This window comes from Ursus maritimus, unplaced genomic scaffold (genome assembly GCF_017311325.1).
Source record: "Ursus maritimus isolate PB19 unplaced genomic scaffold, ASM1731132v1 scaffold_22, whole genome shotgun sequence".
Taxonomy (NCBI): Eukaryota; Metazoa; Chordata; class Mammalia; order Carnivora; family Ursidae; genus Ursus; species Ursus maritimus.
The window spans coordinates 37,524,009-37,540,487 of NW_024424675.1; the positions used below are offsets into that span (position 1 = coordinate 37,524,009).

General features: G+C 39.6%; 2 protein-coding genes across 3 annotated transcripts in view; one reads left to right on the forward strand and one right to left on the reverse strand.

Moving 5' to 3' along the window:
* Positions 1-13,195, reverse strand: part of DPM1 (dolichyl-phosphate mannosyltransferase subunit 1, catalytic) — a 19,725-nt gene extending 6,530 nt beyond the window's left edge. Inside the window, exons 1-7 of one of the 2 annotated variants that reach the window (XM_008698003.2) lie at positions 13,006-13,195; positions 10,599-10,658; positions 10,357-10,456; positions 5,048-5,081; positions 3,438-3,514; positions 3,326-3,351; positions 712-807 (exon numbers count right to left, since the gene is read on the reverse strand). In XM_008698003.2, the coding sequence (XP_008696225.1) occupies positions 712-807; positions 3,326-3,351; positions 3,438-3,514; positions 5,048-5,081; positions 10,357-10,456; positions 10,599-10,658; positions 13,006-13,166 (554 nt within the window). In that variant the 5' untranslated portion in view covers positions 13,167-13,195. The remainder of the gene's footprint in view (positions 1-711; positions 808-3,325; positions 3,352-3,437; positions 3,515-5,047; positions 5,082-10,356; positions 10,457-10,598; positions 10,659-13,005) is intronic. The other variant, XM_008698004.2, reaches the window with a different exon arrangement.
* Positions 13,196-13,423: 228 nt separating this feature from the next.
* MOCS3 (molybdenum cofactor synthesis 3) lies at positions 13,424-15,819 on the forward strand. The gene has a single exon (XM_008698001.2). The coding sequence runs from the start codon at positions 13,458-13,460 to the stop codon at positions 14,865-14,867; it is 1,410 nt and encodes a 469-aa protein (XP_008696223.2). The 5' UTR covers positions 13,424-13,457; the 3' UTR covers positions 14,868-15,819.
* Positions 15,820-16,479: the final 660 nt, after the last annotated feature.

The window sequence follows — 16,479 nt, forward strand, 5'->3', positions numbered from 1 at the left end:
GATTAAAAACCATGGTTTTATCCAACCCCTTCATTTTACTGAAGACTGAGGCTCTTACAGGTCTTAAATGACTTGCCCAAGTTTCCACATTTAAGAGGCAGAACTGAGATTAACTTAACAGAATCTTCAATAGGAATGAAAAGGGTAATAAAAAACACTAATATTAGTAAGAATACGTATAAAGGTATGCTGTTTTATACTAAGTAGGAAGCTACATAGATCCTTTATAGATCTCATCTTCTCAACCACCACAAATAGGTGATAGATTAAATATGGTCAGAAATTAAATATGGTCAGAATTCTTTGTGGGTCTTCCCATCAGGAAGTGAATTCTTCTTCCCCAACCCTTGATTATGGGCTTGCTTTGTGTGTGTCTGTGTGTGTGTGTATACAAGACTACTTAGTCCAAAAATACAGATGAATAGTTCACTTAAAGCTGAAGGTACAGAATAAATTTTGCTGAATTAGACCATTTCTAACAAAGGTTCAAAGGTTTATGCAGATTTTTCCTTAGTGAAAAATATCCAAAATAAAATGCTTTAATCATAGGAAAAATTGTAGATAAGGAGCTATCTGGGAGTATATATTGGAAGTTAACAATCTGATCCCAAAAATCCCAAGGCAGCATGGTAATGTAATCCAAATACCTGTCATAAACATATTCCCAGTAGTTATAATAAAAGCCAGAGAAATCGCAGCACATGTATATACCTGATTATTTTTCTTTTCAAATCCCAGCCGTATACACCTCCATTTCCTTTGTACCGAGTTCCAGAGACAATGTCAAAATTACCCTCCTTCTGCTTCCTGCAGAAAAAATAAACTGTCAATTGGAAAAAGCTATTGAGCTTTCAATAGTTATTTTGATGAGCTACACAAAAAGAACTTTTAAGATTTGCATAGGAAAAACCATGCCAAGAAAACAGATGAACTACACCACTGAGAAATCTTTCAATGTAAGATTTTCAAACCTAATTATTTTCCCCTTATTAATTTCTAAAACTAAAAAAACAGTAGTATTTGCTGATTGCACCATGTGAAACCATCCTAAAATGTAATCCCCCTCCATTCTGTTCTTGGCCCTATTAATAAATAAACAATGTTAAAACAGCCTGGTAACCCTCCAGACCTTTCTCTTTATAGAAAAATAAAGACACACATAACCTGTAGGATTCTGGTTGCTTTAAAAAAATTGGAACCCAAAAGAGTATATTCTGCAACTTGCCTTCTGTCAGTTAACAATATACATAATGGAATCACGGACATCCCTGTAGGTCAACAGAGAATTTCCCCATTCTTTCTAATAGCTACAAAAATATCCCATGGAACACTGGACCCGTATACTTGCATGGTTGTTATCATGGTGGGCCTCCCCGCCCCCAACAACACAACCACAATGAGTAGTGTGGCAACGTTCTGATAAACTTACATACTGGTGCTTAGACAACCCAACATGGAACATCAGAGAATTGCTAAAACAAAGCTTACAAGTATTTTGAACAGGTATCACCAGAAATTACTTTTCAAAAAGGCCGTAGCAACTCACATTTCCTCCAGCAATATCTGTGTGTGTCCACTTTCTGCCATCTTATTGGTGCTAGATGTGTTGCTCTTTAAGTTTGTAATTATGACAAACTAATGGGTAATAAAATACTGTCAGTTATTTCACTTCGTGTTTCCCTGACAACATCCCAGCGTGTCTTCCCTCAGGCTTATCAGCCATTGGTCTTTCTTCTACATAAGGCCTGTTTTTATCTTTCACCCATTTTCTACTCCCCTGGTTCCATTTCCTTCTCCGGTCAAAGGGGCTCTTGGGAATTAAGCAGAGAAGATAGCTCTGAGGTGACTTTATGCAGAGATCAAAGTATGAGAAGTAGCTGGCTATTAAGGAGCAGGGAAAGAGCATTTTAGGCAAAGAACGCAGTGCTCCATGTGACACAGAAATGGAAGGAGTATGCCTGCAGCAGAGGGATGGGAGGGGCACAAGATGAGCTCAGAAAGGGAGGCAGGGGGGCGCCTGGGTGGCACAGCAGTTAAGCATCTGCCTTCGGCTCAGGGCGTGATCCCGGCGTTATGGGATCAAGCCCCGCATCAGGCTCCTCCGCTATGAGCCTGCTTCTTCCTCTCCCACTCCCCCTGCTTGTGTTCCCTCTCTCGCTGGCTGTCTCTCTCTGTCGAATAAATAAATAAAATCTTAAAAAAAAAAAAAAAAAAAGAAGAAGAAGAAGAAGGGGAGGCAGGGGCCAGATCACATAGTGGTTTGAGGGGCAAGGAAGAGAGTTTCTTCCCATCTGTTAACGAGAACTCGCTGAAGTGATCGAAACAGGAGAGTAACATTACCTAATTTTGTTTTAGTACATTTAGCTTATATTGAAGACAGTTTCCAAATTTTTTTTTTTTTTAAAGATTTTATTTATTTATTTGACAGAGAGAGAGACAGCCAGCGAGAGAAGGAACACAAGCAGGGGGAGTGGGAGAGGAAGAAGCAGGCTCATAGCGGAGGAGCCTGATGTGGGGCTCGATCCCATAACGGCAGGATCACGCCCTGAGCCGAAGGCAGACGCTTAACCGCTGTGCCACCCAGGCGCCCCACAGTTTCCAAATTCTTATTCTGAGGTTTCATGTTGTCTTAGATTTTCTAAGAATACAACTATATTGCCTACAAATAAATACTATTTTATATCCTTTCTCAATATTCATACTAAATTCTTGTTCTTACATCACTTAAAATGTCCACATATGATGACAGCTGATATGCCTACCTTTATGTATTTATTAATGATTCCACATTTCACCATTCAGTAAGATGTCTATTAGGACTGGGTTGTCTTTATCAAGTTTAAGTGGTTTCCTTTTATTTCTACTTTCAAGTTTTTATTAGAAGTGGCTAGTACAGTTTATCAGATACCTTTTAGCATCTATAGACTTAATCATGCTGCTTTCTTTGCTAATGTGATAAATTATGTGGATGAATTCCTCATGATGAACCATTTTGGCATTCTTGGAATAAACCCTATTTGTTCATGGTGTTTTACCCTTATGATGTAGGGCTTAATTCCATTTAACAGGGACGTCACCTCCCATCTTTTCCTGTAGTCTGGGAGAATTTAGATAATAAAGAAATAATTATCTGTTGATTAGTCCCTAAAATATACTATTTAGCCACATATCTATAGTCACGAGCCTCAGATCTATATGTTGGTTTCACTTCCGACACCAAACTTAAAATAGCATGTGCATTTTTAATTAATAAAAAGTAAAGTCCAAAATTAACATAAGATAAATAATTTGAATCATAATTCTTCCAGATATTAAAAATACCTACCTAATGAATTCAGGAATAAATTTTGGCTGAAATTTAGAAAAAAAATAAACATTAAGTCAGTAAAAGAGGCTTAGAATATCATGAATAGCTAATAAAGAAAGACAGCACTTACATGGTGTGAGAGATCAGCATCCATAATTATTACGTAGTTTCCTGTGGCATGTTTCATTCCGTGAATATATGCAGTTCCTAAAAATGAAAATATATCCATTTAAGAAAACCATCAGAAATGCTTAAATGTACACATGAACAGGGAAGAAATTAGGCATCTGTAAAGCATACATCAGTTCCTTAAAAGTGATACTAAACTATAATTAAATCCTATTTATTCTCAATCAAGAACATCTCTCCATTCTTCCATCTGCAACTTCACCTTAGTCCCAGGCACCACCTTCTCTACCTAAAAGTGTTTCCCTGCTTCTGCTCTTCCCATCACTCTTGGCCCATTTCCACAAAAGTTACCCCCTGAGTGTCGTCTACAAGGTAAGCCTAGTACACTAGAGCCTGGATCTGGTATTTGGGGTCAAAGGCGCAGCCAGCAATTATTTAGCCATCTTCATGCCTAAAAGTTCCCCAGCGATTTGGGGATTCCTGCATTCCCTAGTTCCAAACCACCACACTATCTTATTAGCAAGGCTGAACCCTTCTAATTCTTTTGCTAAAAAGTGAGAATCACAGCTTTTTGGAATTCCACTGATCGGTCAGGAATTCCTGGTTGCTTTCACGGCAGTTTCCAGATTATTTCAATCCCAAAGAACCTCTGGGTTCAGATATTCAGAATACTTCATGCCAGAGAACTGATGGTCTTTAAGGCAGCAAATACTCAATTTTTAAGAATTGTGCTTCCTCCATGCTCCCCTTATTTTTAAGTAAAATTATACGACTTCTCAACATAAGCAACTGTAACCAAAAACAGAAATAAAGGCACTGAGATACTCATCTCAGAATGACTAAGTTCATCTGAGATTTTCTATAACCCCCCGTTTAAAAAGCTAGACAAACTTTTTTTTTTTAAATAAAGAATACCTTTTTACAACTTACAAAGAAATGTTCAAAGATTTACAGCTAATGCAGCATGCTGGTCCAAAACATTTGCCCTCAGATCCCTTCTCTGGCACTGCCCTATTCTGTTCTACATTGCATGGAACTACAGTGCCCAGGTGCTCTCCTCAACTGGCTGTCAGATAGCTTTGGGAGGCAGGAGGGATAGTTTCCAGGAGAGAGAAAAGGAAAAGTGCAAGGGTGTCCCCCCTCTTACTCTGCCTCCTAGCATTGACTGGATATCCTCCATGGCTCTAGCTCCTGCCAGGTATCTCCCACGCCATCATTCTAACCCCTTCTAAATAGCCTGGGTTCCTGGGCTCCCAAAACACCATCTCCTATTGTTGCTCCAGTCTAGGGGTGGTAGCAACCTCTAGCTATTACTAGCTTGAGTAGCCTCACTGTTCCATTGCATTTGGTTTCTCAGCATTCCTTCACCTGTGTAACCAGATTCTTTGTACTAAATTCCCTATATTGAAAGACTGACAGTGGTTTCTGTTTTCCCAAGTGGACCTTGACTGATATAGGCAACTAAAGGTAAACCATATACACATCATTAAGATCATTAAAAACCATCACAAGAGGTCACTGTATTTTGGCCTTGTTCCAAATTAAGAAAATACCACTGGATAATCTTACCAAGGCAAGAAGCAGGTATGAAGGGTGAGAGCTTCTACTTACCTAGGCCTAACTTTTTCTCCCGTGGTCTTAGAAGCTGCAAGAATAAGAAACGGCATTTTAACAGAAATACTAAAAATAATCTAATAAAAAATTTTTTTAACAGAAATACAGCTGCATTTATTAGACCTTAAAGCAGAGTATGTTTAACATTTTTTGCCAAAGTAAAAAAGTGTTTAGTAACAAATCAAATAGTTTAACAGTTTGGAAAAACAACATTCTTTTTCCCCAACCCTACAGGTCAAATTTTAAACATTTTTTACTGGTGCTATCCACCAGAAAACAGTATGTAAACAATATGTTATGTCTATTACTTGATTTATCGTTTTGAACATCTGTTGATTCCTTCTCCTATGAAAACCAAGGATTTAACTCACTTATCCTATACCTTCAAGTATTTGATAGCCATATCTGTTTTCTCAATTCCTTTTTTGATTTTATTATTTATGTTCTTGATCTTTTTCCCTTTATTTTTTTCAGTTACAAAAATAATACAGGCTTATGGCTACAAGTCAGACAATATATGGTCATTCATTAGTTAAGGCATTCAGGTTGGTTCCAGGTATTTGCCATTACAAATATTGCTACAGTAAAGATACTTGTAAATATTTCCTTTTGTAGAGGCCCTGTCATTTCTGTAATTAGCATCCCAAAAGTGGAATCACTGGCTGAAAGGGTATGCACACTTCTTTCTCTGAATTCCTTGTATGATTTTAAATGCTGACATCACTCCATCAACTTATCCTGACTTTATGCTTGGAAGACCTCATTACATTCTCTACTGGCCCAATGGCATGACTTTAGGGTTATATGCCTAACAAGAAACTTAAAAATTTTTTTCTTTTCTTACTTTTGTCGCTTTGTCACTTTTTTTTTTTTTTGCTTCATATATAAACCTTGACTTTTTGTTTAGCTTTTTCCTTTCATCTAGAAATTTCTGAAAAAGTAGAATGCCAAGATTTTGACTCTAAAGTTTCTGAGGCACGGGGCTCAAATAGACTCACTACCGAGCCTATCTTGTCTCCTTCTGCATTTGCCAGTGTGTAACCAGGCTACCTGAGACTACAAATCTCTAAACAAAGTATTTTCAGTTCAATTCAACCAGGATAGACTTTTTTTTTTTAACTTCACGCAAACTGCTGTAGGTCTTGGGGAGGAACAAAGATAAAATACATTCCTGCTCAATGAGCTCTTATATAGAAGAGAACTAGACAGTCAATCAATCATGTATAGTAATTATAACTCACTGAACAAAATCAAACAAGATCTATCAGGTTTTATTTTTACAACTGATGATTACTGAAAAAATATTGACCTGGTATCTGCCCTGAAAAAACAAATTCTTTGAAGTTCACCTTAAATTTTCTATAAATCCTATGTTTCAGTTGGAAAAATCTTTTTTTTTCTCAAGTTTTTATAAAATATAAACCATGCTCCATATGATAAAGTACTATGGAACAGTTAAAAGAATGAGATAATTTACTGATAAAAGATATCTCAGCTACAATTAAAAATCAACAGAATGATACAGGAAGATTGCATTTATGTTTAAAAACAAAAAAACACCACATTGCCTAGTTCTACAAATGTAGACACATACACATACATGCACAAAGGTCTGAGGCAATCCACACCAAGCTGCTGACTGGGGTGTCCCCTGGAGAAAGGACTAGGAGGTGGACCACGAAATGCTCATTAAAGGCAACTTCAGTTTTATCTGTAACTTTTTCATTTTATAACAAGAATGTAGTTTTTCATTTCTTATGCAATAAAAAGTTCCCATTGTTACACTGCTTTACTTTCAAATCCTTAGTTCCTTCCACCCCCTCCCTTTATCGCCACCTCACCATCAATGAGGACAGCATAAAGCAGGGAAGGGCATGACAGAGCTCAACTCACAGCCATCAGGCGAACCAACATGAACTCACAGACAGTGTGTGCAAACATACTCTGAAGAATGCTTACCACACTGCTTATGAGATACTTCACGTGATGCTATAATGTTTTGATAAAAAACTTAATTTGTAAAAAAAATTTTGTCATAGAAAATCTTGATGACATTTTAGAAAACCTATGATCCATAATATTTAAGTGGACCTGTTTTTACCATACTCTCAAATTCAACAAGTTGAAAGAAGAATGAAGATAAAAATAAATCTTTAGCTAAGAAAGGCTAATTGTACTCTCCTCCTATATTGCAATTCCTTACTTAGCAGTGTGGCTTACATTTTTTCATTTTATTTATTTTTTTCATTTTTGGCCATTTCAGTTCTTATGAATTACATTTTTTTTTTTTTAAAGATTTTTATTTATTTGAGAGAGAGAGAGACAAGCCGGGGGTTGGGGAAGGGGCAGAGGGAGAAGCAGACTCCCCTCTGAGTGGGGAGCCTAATGAGGGGCTCTATCCCAGGACCCTAAGTCTACCCAAGCTGAAGGCAGACACTCAATTGACTTGAGGAGCCCCAAGAATTATGTTTTTGTACATTTGATTAGGGTGCTAATTTTTTTTTTTAAGATTTTATTTCTTTGACAGAGAGAGAGAGAGAGAGCACGCGGACGCGGGCAGCATACAAGAGAGGGAGAAGCAGGCTCCCCGCTGAGCAGGGAGCCTGACTCAGAGCTCAATCCCAGATCCCCGGATCATGACTAGGGCCGAAGGCAGACGCTTAACTGACTGAGCCACCCAGGCGCCCCAGGGTACTAATCTTTTTGTTAGAGATAATATTTGGTACTTATGGATAAATGATATTTTTTAAGTAGTCAAACCTTTCAATCCTACAGTTAAATTAGGTGTTTTAAAAGTAATGAACATGCATTATATGCTTTATTAAAAGAACAGTTTGTAAAAATACTAACCTATGAAATAACATAGGTGACTTAAACTAATCTCAAGTTGGAGGCTGAAAACAGATGACATACATGAAATATAACAGAAGCACTCAACATGGAAAGGCTGAAGCCAAATCTCAGATCCTTTTGCCCTATCAGTTCAGGATATGTGCCTCCAATTTTTTTTCCAGTCCCACCTCCACAATTTGTTAGCTGTGTAACCTTGGAAAGTGACTTAAACTCTCATCTCAGTTTCCTCACAGAGTTTAAAGAAAAAAAAACCTCCTTCGTTTTCTGAAACATTTATTTCAGCCAGTTTGAAAGACCAGCGAACAAAGCATCTGAGCTGAATATTTTGAGATACTGTAAAATAGCTTCAACAATAATTCGTCTCCATCTTCTCTCCCAGTTAACCACACACAACACTTAAAAGCAAGTGAGCGCCATCCACGGCATCGCCTGATTATTGTTTGGGGTGGGGGAGAAGGGCAATTTTCTACTTAAAATGATTTAAAGATCATAAAATAATGAAGGAACAGGGGACTTCCCAGGTAATACAGGAAAATTGTAATGGTGAATGTAATTTTTTTTCTCATTATTTTGAATTTATTGGGTTGATGGGAAAAATGGAACTTTTTGAGGGCCACGTTGTTTTAGAATTTGAAAAGGTCAATTTAGTAGACATATCCTAAGATCGATCAATCAATTACACCTCAAGGCTGAATGAAGTTCTATGACAAGTGTTCAAAATATTGTCAGGCTGATGTTCCCAGATTATATAAGAACACATAACTCAGAGTATCCAATGTAATAACAAATGTGATTCAGTGCCTTGGCTCACAACCTCTAAAAGAAAAACTGGGGAACTACTGGCCCCAAAAAATGAACCTGACATCATCAGAAGTCACTGCTAGAAGGTTGAAAATCTGTCAATTTTTAATCTCCTTCTGTACATCAGAAGTTATTCAGAGGATTGGAGGTGTGATAGATATTTGAGTTGCTCATGTGTGATATGGAAAGAACAGCTAGCATAGAAAGGATTTACCATGGGTGTAAGAGTTAACATGTTTCCCTTAAACTCTTCCTATCAACCACCACCTCCTCCAACTGAATAGAAATTATTTCATTACCAGGATTAATCAAGAATATGTGTACCCAGTGACAGTTTTTTATAATGCTTCATTAGCTTTTCTTAAAATGCAAGTATCAGTAAAGGTTCTCCAAAAGACTTTTTTTTATGTCTATACAGGTGGTTCTCTTTTGGGAGGAGGGGACAATTTTGCCCATAAGGGGTCATCTGATGATACTCAGAGACATTTTTGGTTGCCACCCTGGGGAGAGGGGCTGCAAATGGCATCTAGTGGGTAAGAGTCCAGGGATGATGCTAAATGTTCTCTAACATACAGGACGCTGCTGCCGCCCCTGCGCCCCCACCCCTGCCAAGAATTATTAGGTCCCAAATGTCAAACAGTGCCAAGATTGGGACACTCTAGTCTATACATACTATAAAATACCCAATGCCTAGAATGTGTTTTCTAATTAAATCTGGACTTAACCGCATGCTTTTGGCCCAAGAATTATCTAAAGTTGGGGCACCTGGGTGGCTCAGTCGTTAAGCGTCTGCCTTCGGCTCAGGGCATGATCCCAGAGTCCTGGGATCAAGCCCCACATCAGGCTCCTCCGCTGGGAGCCTGCTTCTTCCTCTCCCACTCCCCCTGCCTGTGTTCCCTCTCTTGCTGGCTGTCTCTCTCTCTCTCTCTGTCAAATAAATAAAATCTTAAAAAAAAAAAAAAAAGAATTATCTAAAGTTGAGCTCACAAGTATATTCAAACATTTATAAATACAAACCATTATAAAAATAAACCACTGATCAAAAATAAAAATTATAAAGCAATTACAGAATGAATTCCACATCTACATTACTCCAGTAGAAAAACAACACCCTTCAAAGTACAGTGGGAAAATCTAAAATTTAAGACTCGGAAAGTCAATCTACTCCCATAAGACTGCTTTACAGATAAAAAGAAAGATGCTAAGTGCTGTGAAAAATAAAAAGATGCCAAATTTCACATGAAAACAGTCACCCTCCCCAGCTACAAGCTTTTATAGTTGCAAAAAAGGGAGCCAGAAAAATCAAGACACGTGTCACATTACTAATTGCAATCTAGTTCCATAATATTCCTTCTCAATTCAGTATCATCCTTTAATTTTGCCCTTCAAGAGAAATTATCTGCAGAGTAAGTTGTAAAAACAAGAGTTTATCCAAAGGTTAATTATTTTGCTATACAATTACTACTGACCCAACATATTAAAGGCATGTATAACCCCAAGCACAATGAAAATGCATCTGAATCCCAAGTGTATAAGATGCTTTTTATCATTTCAGTTTCTAGAAAAATAGATTGAATTTAGGCATTGTCATTTCTCATCTTTTCCCTAAACAAACACAAGTGATATGATAGAAAAATGTTCACATGACTTACAATTTTGTCTGACCCATAGATCTTCTCCAACTGTTCAGCAACGTCTCTTGTTCCATCTGGGCTTCCATCATCTATGATTATAATTTCATAATTGATTCCACTAAAATAAAAAACAAAATGAAAGTTTGTATTGTTTGGAGACAGTATTCTCAAAATAAAAAATAATTTTAAAATTACTAATTCCTCATCAGTGTAAGTGGGAATTTATTGTCATATTAATCACTAAGGAAAACTTTAATTACCAAATGAAATAAAGGTCATTCAGTACTTCACCTCCAAACTCAGCATGTTGCTGAAAAATGCTGTAACGAAGTCCTGAGATGTTAAAAAATTCTCACACAGAAAACATACGCTTTAGTTTTAAAAATCACAGCAATTATATATATGATAGGATATCATAAAGTTTTACTTACCTATTAGGAAATGGAATGTAGAACCTCAATACCAAATCTAGATTATAAAAAACATTTCACAAGTACATTTAAAAGATATCTCAAGTTGACTTGAAATGCTGAGTGAATACTCTTAATTCCAAATAGATTTAAATAACATAAGGAACAAATACGATTTCATCTGTTAAAATACCCTCTTTAAAACGGCGACATAATCTCTTACATCACTATTTCAAATAGTTGTACTCATTACCTCACACTATTAAATACAAAAAGCACAGAGAATTACATAAGACGTCAATATGCTTCAAAATGAACATCTCTCTATTGGCTCTCCATTAACTTTATGGTACCGTTTCTATTCTAAAAACAAGCCAACACAATACTTGGTTGTACATGTTATCACTATGTTTTCCCCCACCCCGTTTTTAAATTTTTTTTTTTAAACTTTATTGGGAAATTTAAGTGGAAAGTAAAGGAAGCACAGCAAAACCCCCACAACACTATTTCCTTTCTGTCTATACTAAAAACAAATATAAGGAAATCAACCAGAAAACACATTTCACTGTCAAAGGCTTAAAAAAGTCCCAACAAACTAGGAAGAAAGCTAAAGTCAGCCTGTTAAGAGGAAATACTGGGACCTCAGCTCCCCGCAGTGCTTTAATTTGGGCAATTGCTTTACAAGCCAAAATATGTAAGATGTTGAGTCTAGCTGATATGCTGAAAGAGATATACTTCATGAACAAATGAAGTCATTCATTAGCAAATTATACTTTCTCTCACTTCAACGTGCCTAGAACACCTGAGGGTAAGGTAGTTTATAGGAATCCAGCTAAGCTGTCTTTAAGTAATTTGACCACATCTGAAAAGAAAATCGTTGTTTCCTTCTTCAAACTTTACTCTGATTAAAGCAAAAAATATTTGAGACTCAAAAGACAAACTGAACAAGATCAACTATATCACAATTTCTCTCATTTGGAAAGTGGTTATAGAAACCAAAATAAGATAACTAAATAAAAGAGGAAAAAGATATGAATTTAAAAAAACTGTGAGGAACCATGCACATTAAGATAGTTACATCATTCAAAGAATTATAGTCCAAACAGCAATGTTTTTCACCAATTAGCATTTCCAAAAATTTAAGTTTACTAAAGCCCGGGTTGGCTGGTTGGTGGGGAAACAGGCACTTTCCAAATAATGCCAGTCCTAAGGCAGTACATTTTTTTTTTTTTGCGAGCAATTTGGTAATACCTGTCAATTATAAGCACATCTGTTGACTCAGCAATTCAATCCTGAAAAGACTTTATCCCCAATACACTAGTAAAAGTAGGAGCGTGTTTATTGCAACATTCTTCTAAAGAATTCACGATGTGTCGAGCACTTTTCTAAATAGCGGAATATAAGGGGTGAACAAAGTCTGTTTTCATTTGTAAAGCAAAAGTCAAAAAAGAAAAACAAAAAAGCTCTAGAAATAATTTGTGTTCACTGGGATGACCCGGTTAAATTTTAAGTCACATGGAATATTAACGAATTTTCAAAAATAATTTTCTAGGTTGGTATATGTTGATATGGAAAGATCTTCAGAGATCTATACATGATCCCACTGGTATAACCCTAAAACAAGTTACTTCGTACTAACACCAGGATATTTCGAAATTAAAAAAAAAATTGTATAAATAACTTTCAAATTCAAACTCTAAAAGCCCTAGTTTCTAACAACCACACCAAACATCCACTAGTGACCAACGAAGTTGCCAAGCAGTAGAAGCTCCCTAACCCACAGAGATCAAACCTCATGCTTACATAAGCACTCAGCACGGGGGCGGGAGTGAGCGTGCTCATTTAGACTGCCGGCTCCTACCGCATCCTGACCATCTAGGAGTGAGGTCAAGCTTTCAACCTCTCTCCAATTGAAAGGGTGCCTAACCGTACTTAAAAAAAAAAAAAAAAAAGAAAAAGAAAAGAAAGAAAGAAAGAAAAAAAAGCAGCCGCGGGGGGGGAGGGGGAATGAGGTGGTGGGAGTGTACAATAAGGGATGTCTCACAAAACCCAAGGGCAGGAATGAGAACCCGAGACACGGAGAGAACCCCAGAAGTATCAGCCTCTGCTTTCTCCAAGGGTGGCCTTCTCCCCAAGGCTTCCCTCAAGAGTCGAAGGGAGGCCGCGTAGGCCGCCTCGCGCAGCCAACTGCCGCCGACACCCAGGCCGGCGAAGCCAGCTCATCTCATTCCTCAGGAAGGGCGGCCGGGCACGCTACCTCTCGGAGAAGCTTTTCACCAGCAGCCATACGATGAGCGGTAGGTTCTCGCGCTCGTTGTAGGTGGGCAAAAGCACTGAATACTTGTCCTGTCGCGGGGCGCGCCCCTCCGGCTCCCGCCGAGACCTACGAGGACTACGGCTCGCTTCCTCAGAAGCCATGGCGGAACTGCGCGGGACGCCGGAAACGGAATGACGACAACGCGGCGCGGGAAGGGGACGGGTCGGACCGTACCAAACTCGGGAAGAGGGGGGACAGGCTATGTGGTTGGGTTCTAGCTCTCCTAAGGTTCTCTTCGTGGTTCCACTGGAAATATCCAGGAACTATGAATCTTTAAGGTTGAATCTGAGGGTTCTCCAGGAAGTACACGTCTACTTATCACATTTTCCTATGTTCCGTAAAAATTTTTTAGTTTATTCCAGTCGCTAGGAGACGCTAAGCCGGAAAAGGAAATGCCTTTCAAGACAACTTCCGGGAAGGGCGCCATGGCTTCCAGGGAGGAGGTGCTTGCCTTGCAGGCTGAAGTTGTCCGGCGTGAGGAAGAGCTAAGTTCTCTGAAACAGAGGCTGGCGGCGGCTGTTTTGGCGGAGCAGGAGCCAGAGCGGTTGGTTCCGGTGTCGCCCCTGCCGCCGAAGGCCGCCCTGTCGCGAGATGAGATTTTGCGTTATAGCCGGCAGCTAGTGCTGCCTGAGCTGGGCGTGCACGGACAGCTGCGCCTGGCCACCGCGTCCGTGCTAGTCGTGGGCTGCGGTGGGCTCGGCTGTCCTCTGGCGCAGTACCTGGCAGCGGCCGGCGTAGGCCGCCTCGGCCTCGTGGACTACGACGTCGTAGAAATGAGCAATTTGGCCCGCCAGGTGCTGCATGGCGAGGCGCTTGCCGGCCAAGCCAAGGTCTTTTCGGCCGCCGCCTCGCTGCGCCGCCTCAATTCTGCGGTGGAGTGCGTGCCCTATGCTCAGGTGCTTACGCCAGCCACGGCGCTAGACTTAGTCCGCCGCTATGACGTGGTGGCTGACTGCTCTGACAACGTGCCCACTCGCTACCTGGTTAACGACGCATGTGTGCTTGCCGGCCGGCCTCTCGTGTCGGCCAGCGCCTTGCGCTTTGAGGGCCAGATCACAGTGTACCACTATGACGGCGGGCCTTGCTATCGCTGCATATTCCCCCAACCACCTCCAGCGGAGACAGTGACCAACTGCGCGGATGGCGGGGTGCTCGGTGTCGTCACTGGGGTCCTGGGCTGCTTGCAGGCACTGGAAGTGTTGAAGATCGCAGCTGGTCTGGGTCCGTCTTACAGTCGCAGCCTGTTGATCTTTGATGCCCTCAGAGGACAGTTTCGCTGTATTCAGCTTCGGAGCCGCAGGCCTGACTGTGCGGCTTGCGGCGAGCGGCCCACTGTGACTGACCTGCAGGATTACGAGGCCTTCTGTGGCTCCTCAGCCACGGACAAGTGCCGCTCTCTGCAGTTGCTGAGCCCAGAGGAGCGAGTTTCGGTCACCGACTATAAGCGACTTCTCGATTCAGGCTCACCCCACCTGTTGCTGGACGTCAGGCCTCAAGTGGAGGTGGACATCTGTCGTTTGCCTCATGCCCTGCATATCCCTTTGAAACATTTGGAACGGAGGGATGTGCAGAGCCTGGAGCTCCTAGGAGAAGCAATCCGGGAAGGGAGGCAGGGCACACAGGAAGGGGCAGCTTTCCCAGTTTATGTGATTTGCAAACTGGGCAATGACTCCCAGAAAGCAGTGAAGATCCTGCAGTCCTTGACAGCAGTCCAGGACTTAGAATCTTTAACGGTTCAGGATGTTGTGGGGGGCCTCATGGCCTGGGCTGCCAAAGTTGATGGAACATTTCCGCAGTACTAAGGTGGATGGGAGAGTCTGACCGGAGGCAGATGTGGATTGCCATGTTACCCAAAAGATACATTTATTTGCATTTTTTCCAGGAATGCATGGAAAAGACTGGGATTGTTCAATAACTGAATACATGGTCTCCTTTTTATAAGGGGCTTTTTTGTTCTGATGTATTGGATGCTGTTGTTATTAATGGGTTATAATACTGTTTTTGAGAACTGTCTTGTGTTTTCAGCACTTAGAAGATGTCTTGAACATGTGAGTTATAACATTAAGTGACAGGATTTTGTGTTTTGACAGATCATTTTTCTCTTCTGCTTTTTTTCCTACCTTCCCCAATCAAAAAATACTTTGAATCGTCTATATTAATGCTTGGAAAGGTGTAGTAAACTTAGTCTTCTGAATTAATCACAGATGATATACTTAAGGTCAGTTTATTGTTTGCTAAGACATTGTTTGGGTCTTCTTTCTGTTTCAAATGATGGAATATATTCTACAAAAAATGTTTAAAATGTAAATTATTTTTAATTATATGGGAAATGGTCATTCTATTAAATATTTGAATTAATATCAAAGTGAGCTATTTAGTAAGATAAAGGAAACCACCTTTGTAGTCTGTCAGTTTCTCTTACAAATTGCTGATTTACAAAAAATTTTCTTACAGTATTATACACACTGTATACTGTGGTTTGGCTTGCTTTGGAATCTTCAAACCTAAGTCCCAACCTTCTGCCCTCCCCTGCCCCTTATTCCTTATCCAGTCTGGTTTTCTTTTCTTTTTTTTTTTTCTTGCTTTACTGGCCAAGTACACCAAATACAGTATTGAATTAAAGTGGAATAGTGAGCATTCTTTTTTTTTTTCCACGATCCTAGGTGAAAAACTTTGACTATTTGACCAATATTACTTGTTATTGCTTTACTGTAGCTACTGTCCTTTATCAGATTAAAGAAATTTCCTTCCTTTTATGGTTTGCTAAGTTTTCATTGAATTCATCAAGTGCTTTTTCTGCATTATTATGTGCTGCTTTTTTCTCTTTGGTTAATGCAATGGATTACATTGATTCTGTTTATGGTGGCGAAACACACACACAACACACACACACACCCAATTTCCCCTCTCAGTAATTTCCAAGTGTACGGTACAGTATTGTCAACCACACACACACGGTGTACAACGGATCCCAGAACCCACCATCCTGCGTGGCTGAACCTTGACACCCACCGAACAACTTCCCATTTCTCCCCTTCAATTTGCCTTTTCTATTTTGATTTAATCTATTTTATTCCCGTATTTCATAGTAGTACAAAACATAGGTGTTTTTATGTTTACTTATTAAACAACATTTTCATGAAATGGCAGGTAGCCTAACTTCTAATCTATACAAAATTAAAAGTAAAGATCTGGTCAGTATCCATGGCAAGTTGAAGAATACCTGCCCGTGTTGAAAGGGCCTCCGCTCTCCGACTGATTGTTGCGTGCAGGTCTGTAATCCTCAGAAATCACAGATGTAAATGTGAAATTTTTGTATCTCTGGCTACACTTTTTAAAGTTTAACAGCTTGTGGACCAGACAAAACCCTTGAGGGTCAGATTTACTCAGTTTGCAACCTCTGATATAGACTCT

Coding starts and splice junctions, on each gene's coding strand:
- MOCS3 (XM_008698001.2), top strand. CDS start 13,458: ATGCCTTTCAAGACAACTTCCGGGAAGGGCGCCATGGCTTCCAGGGAG.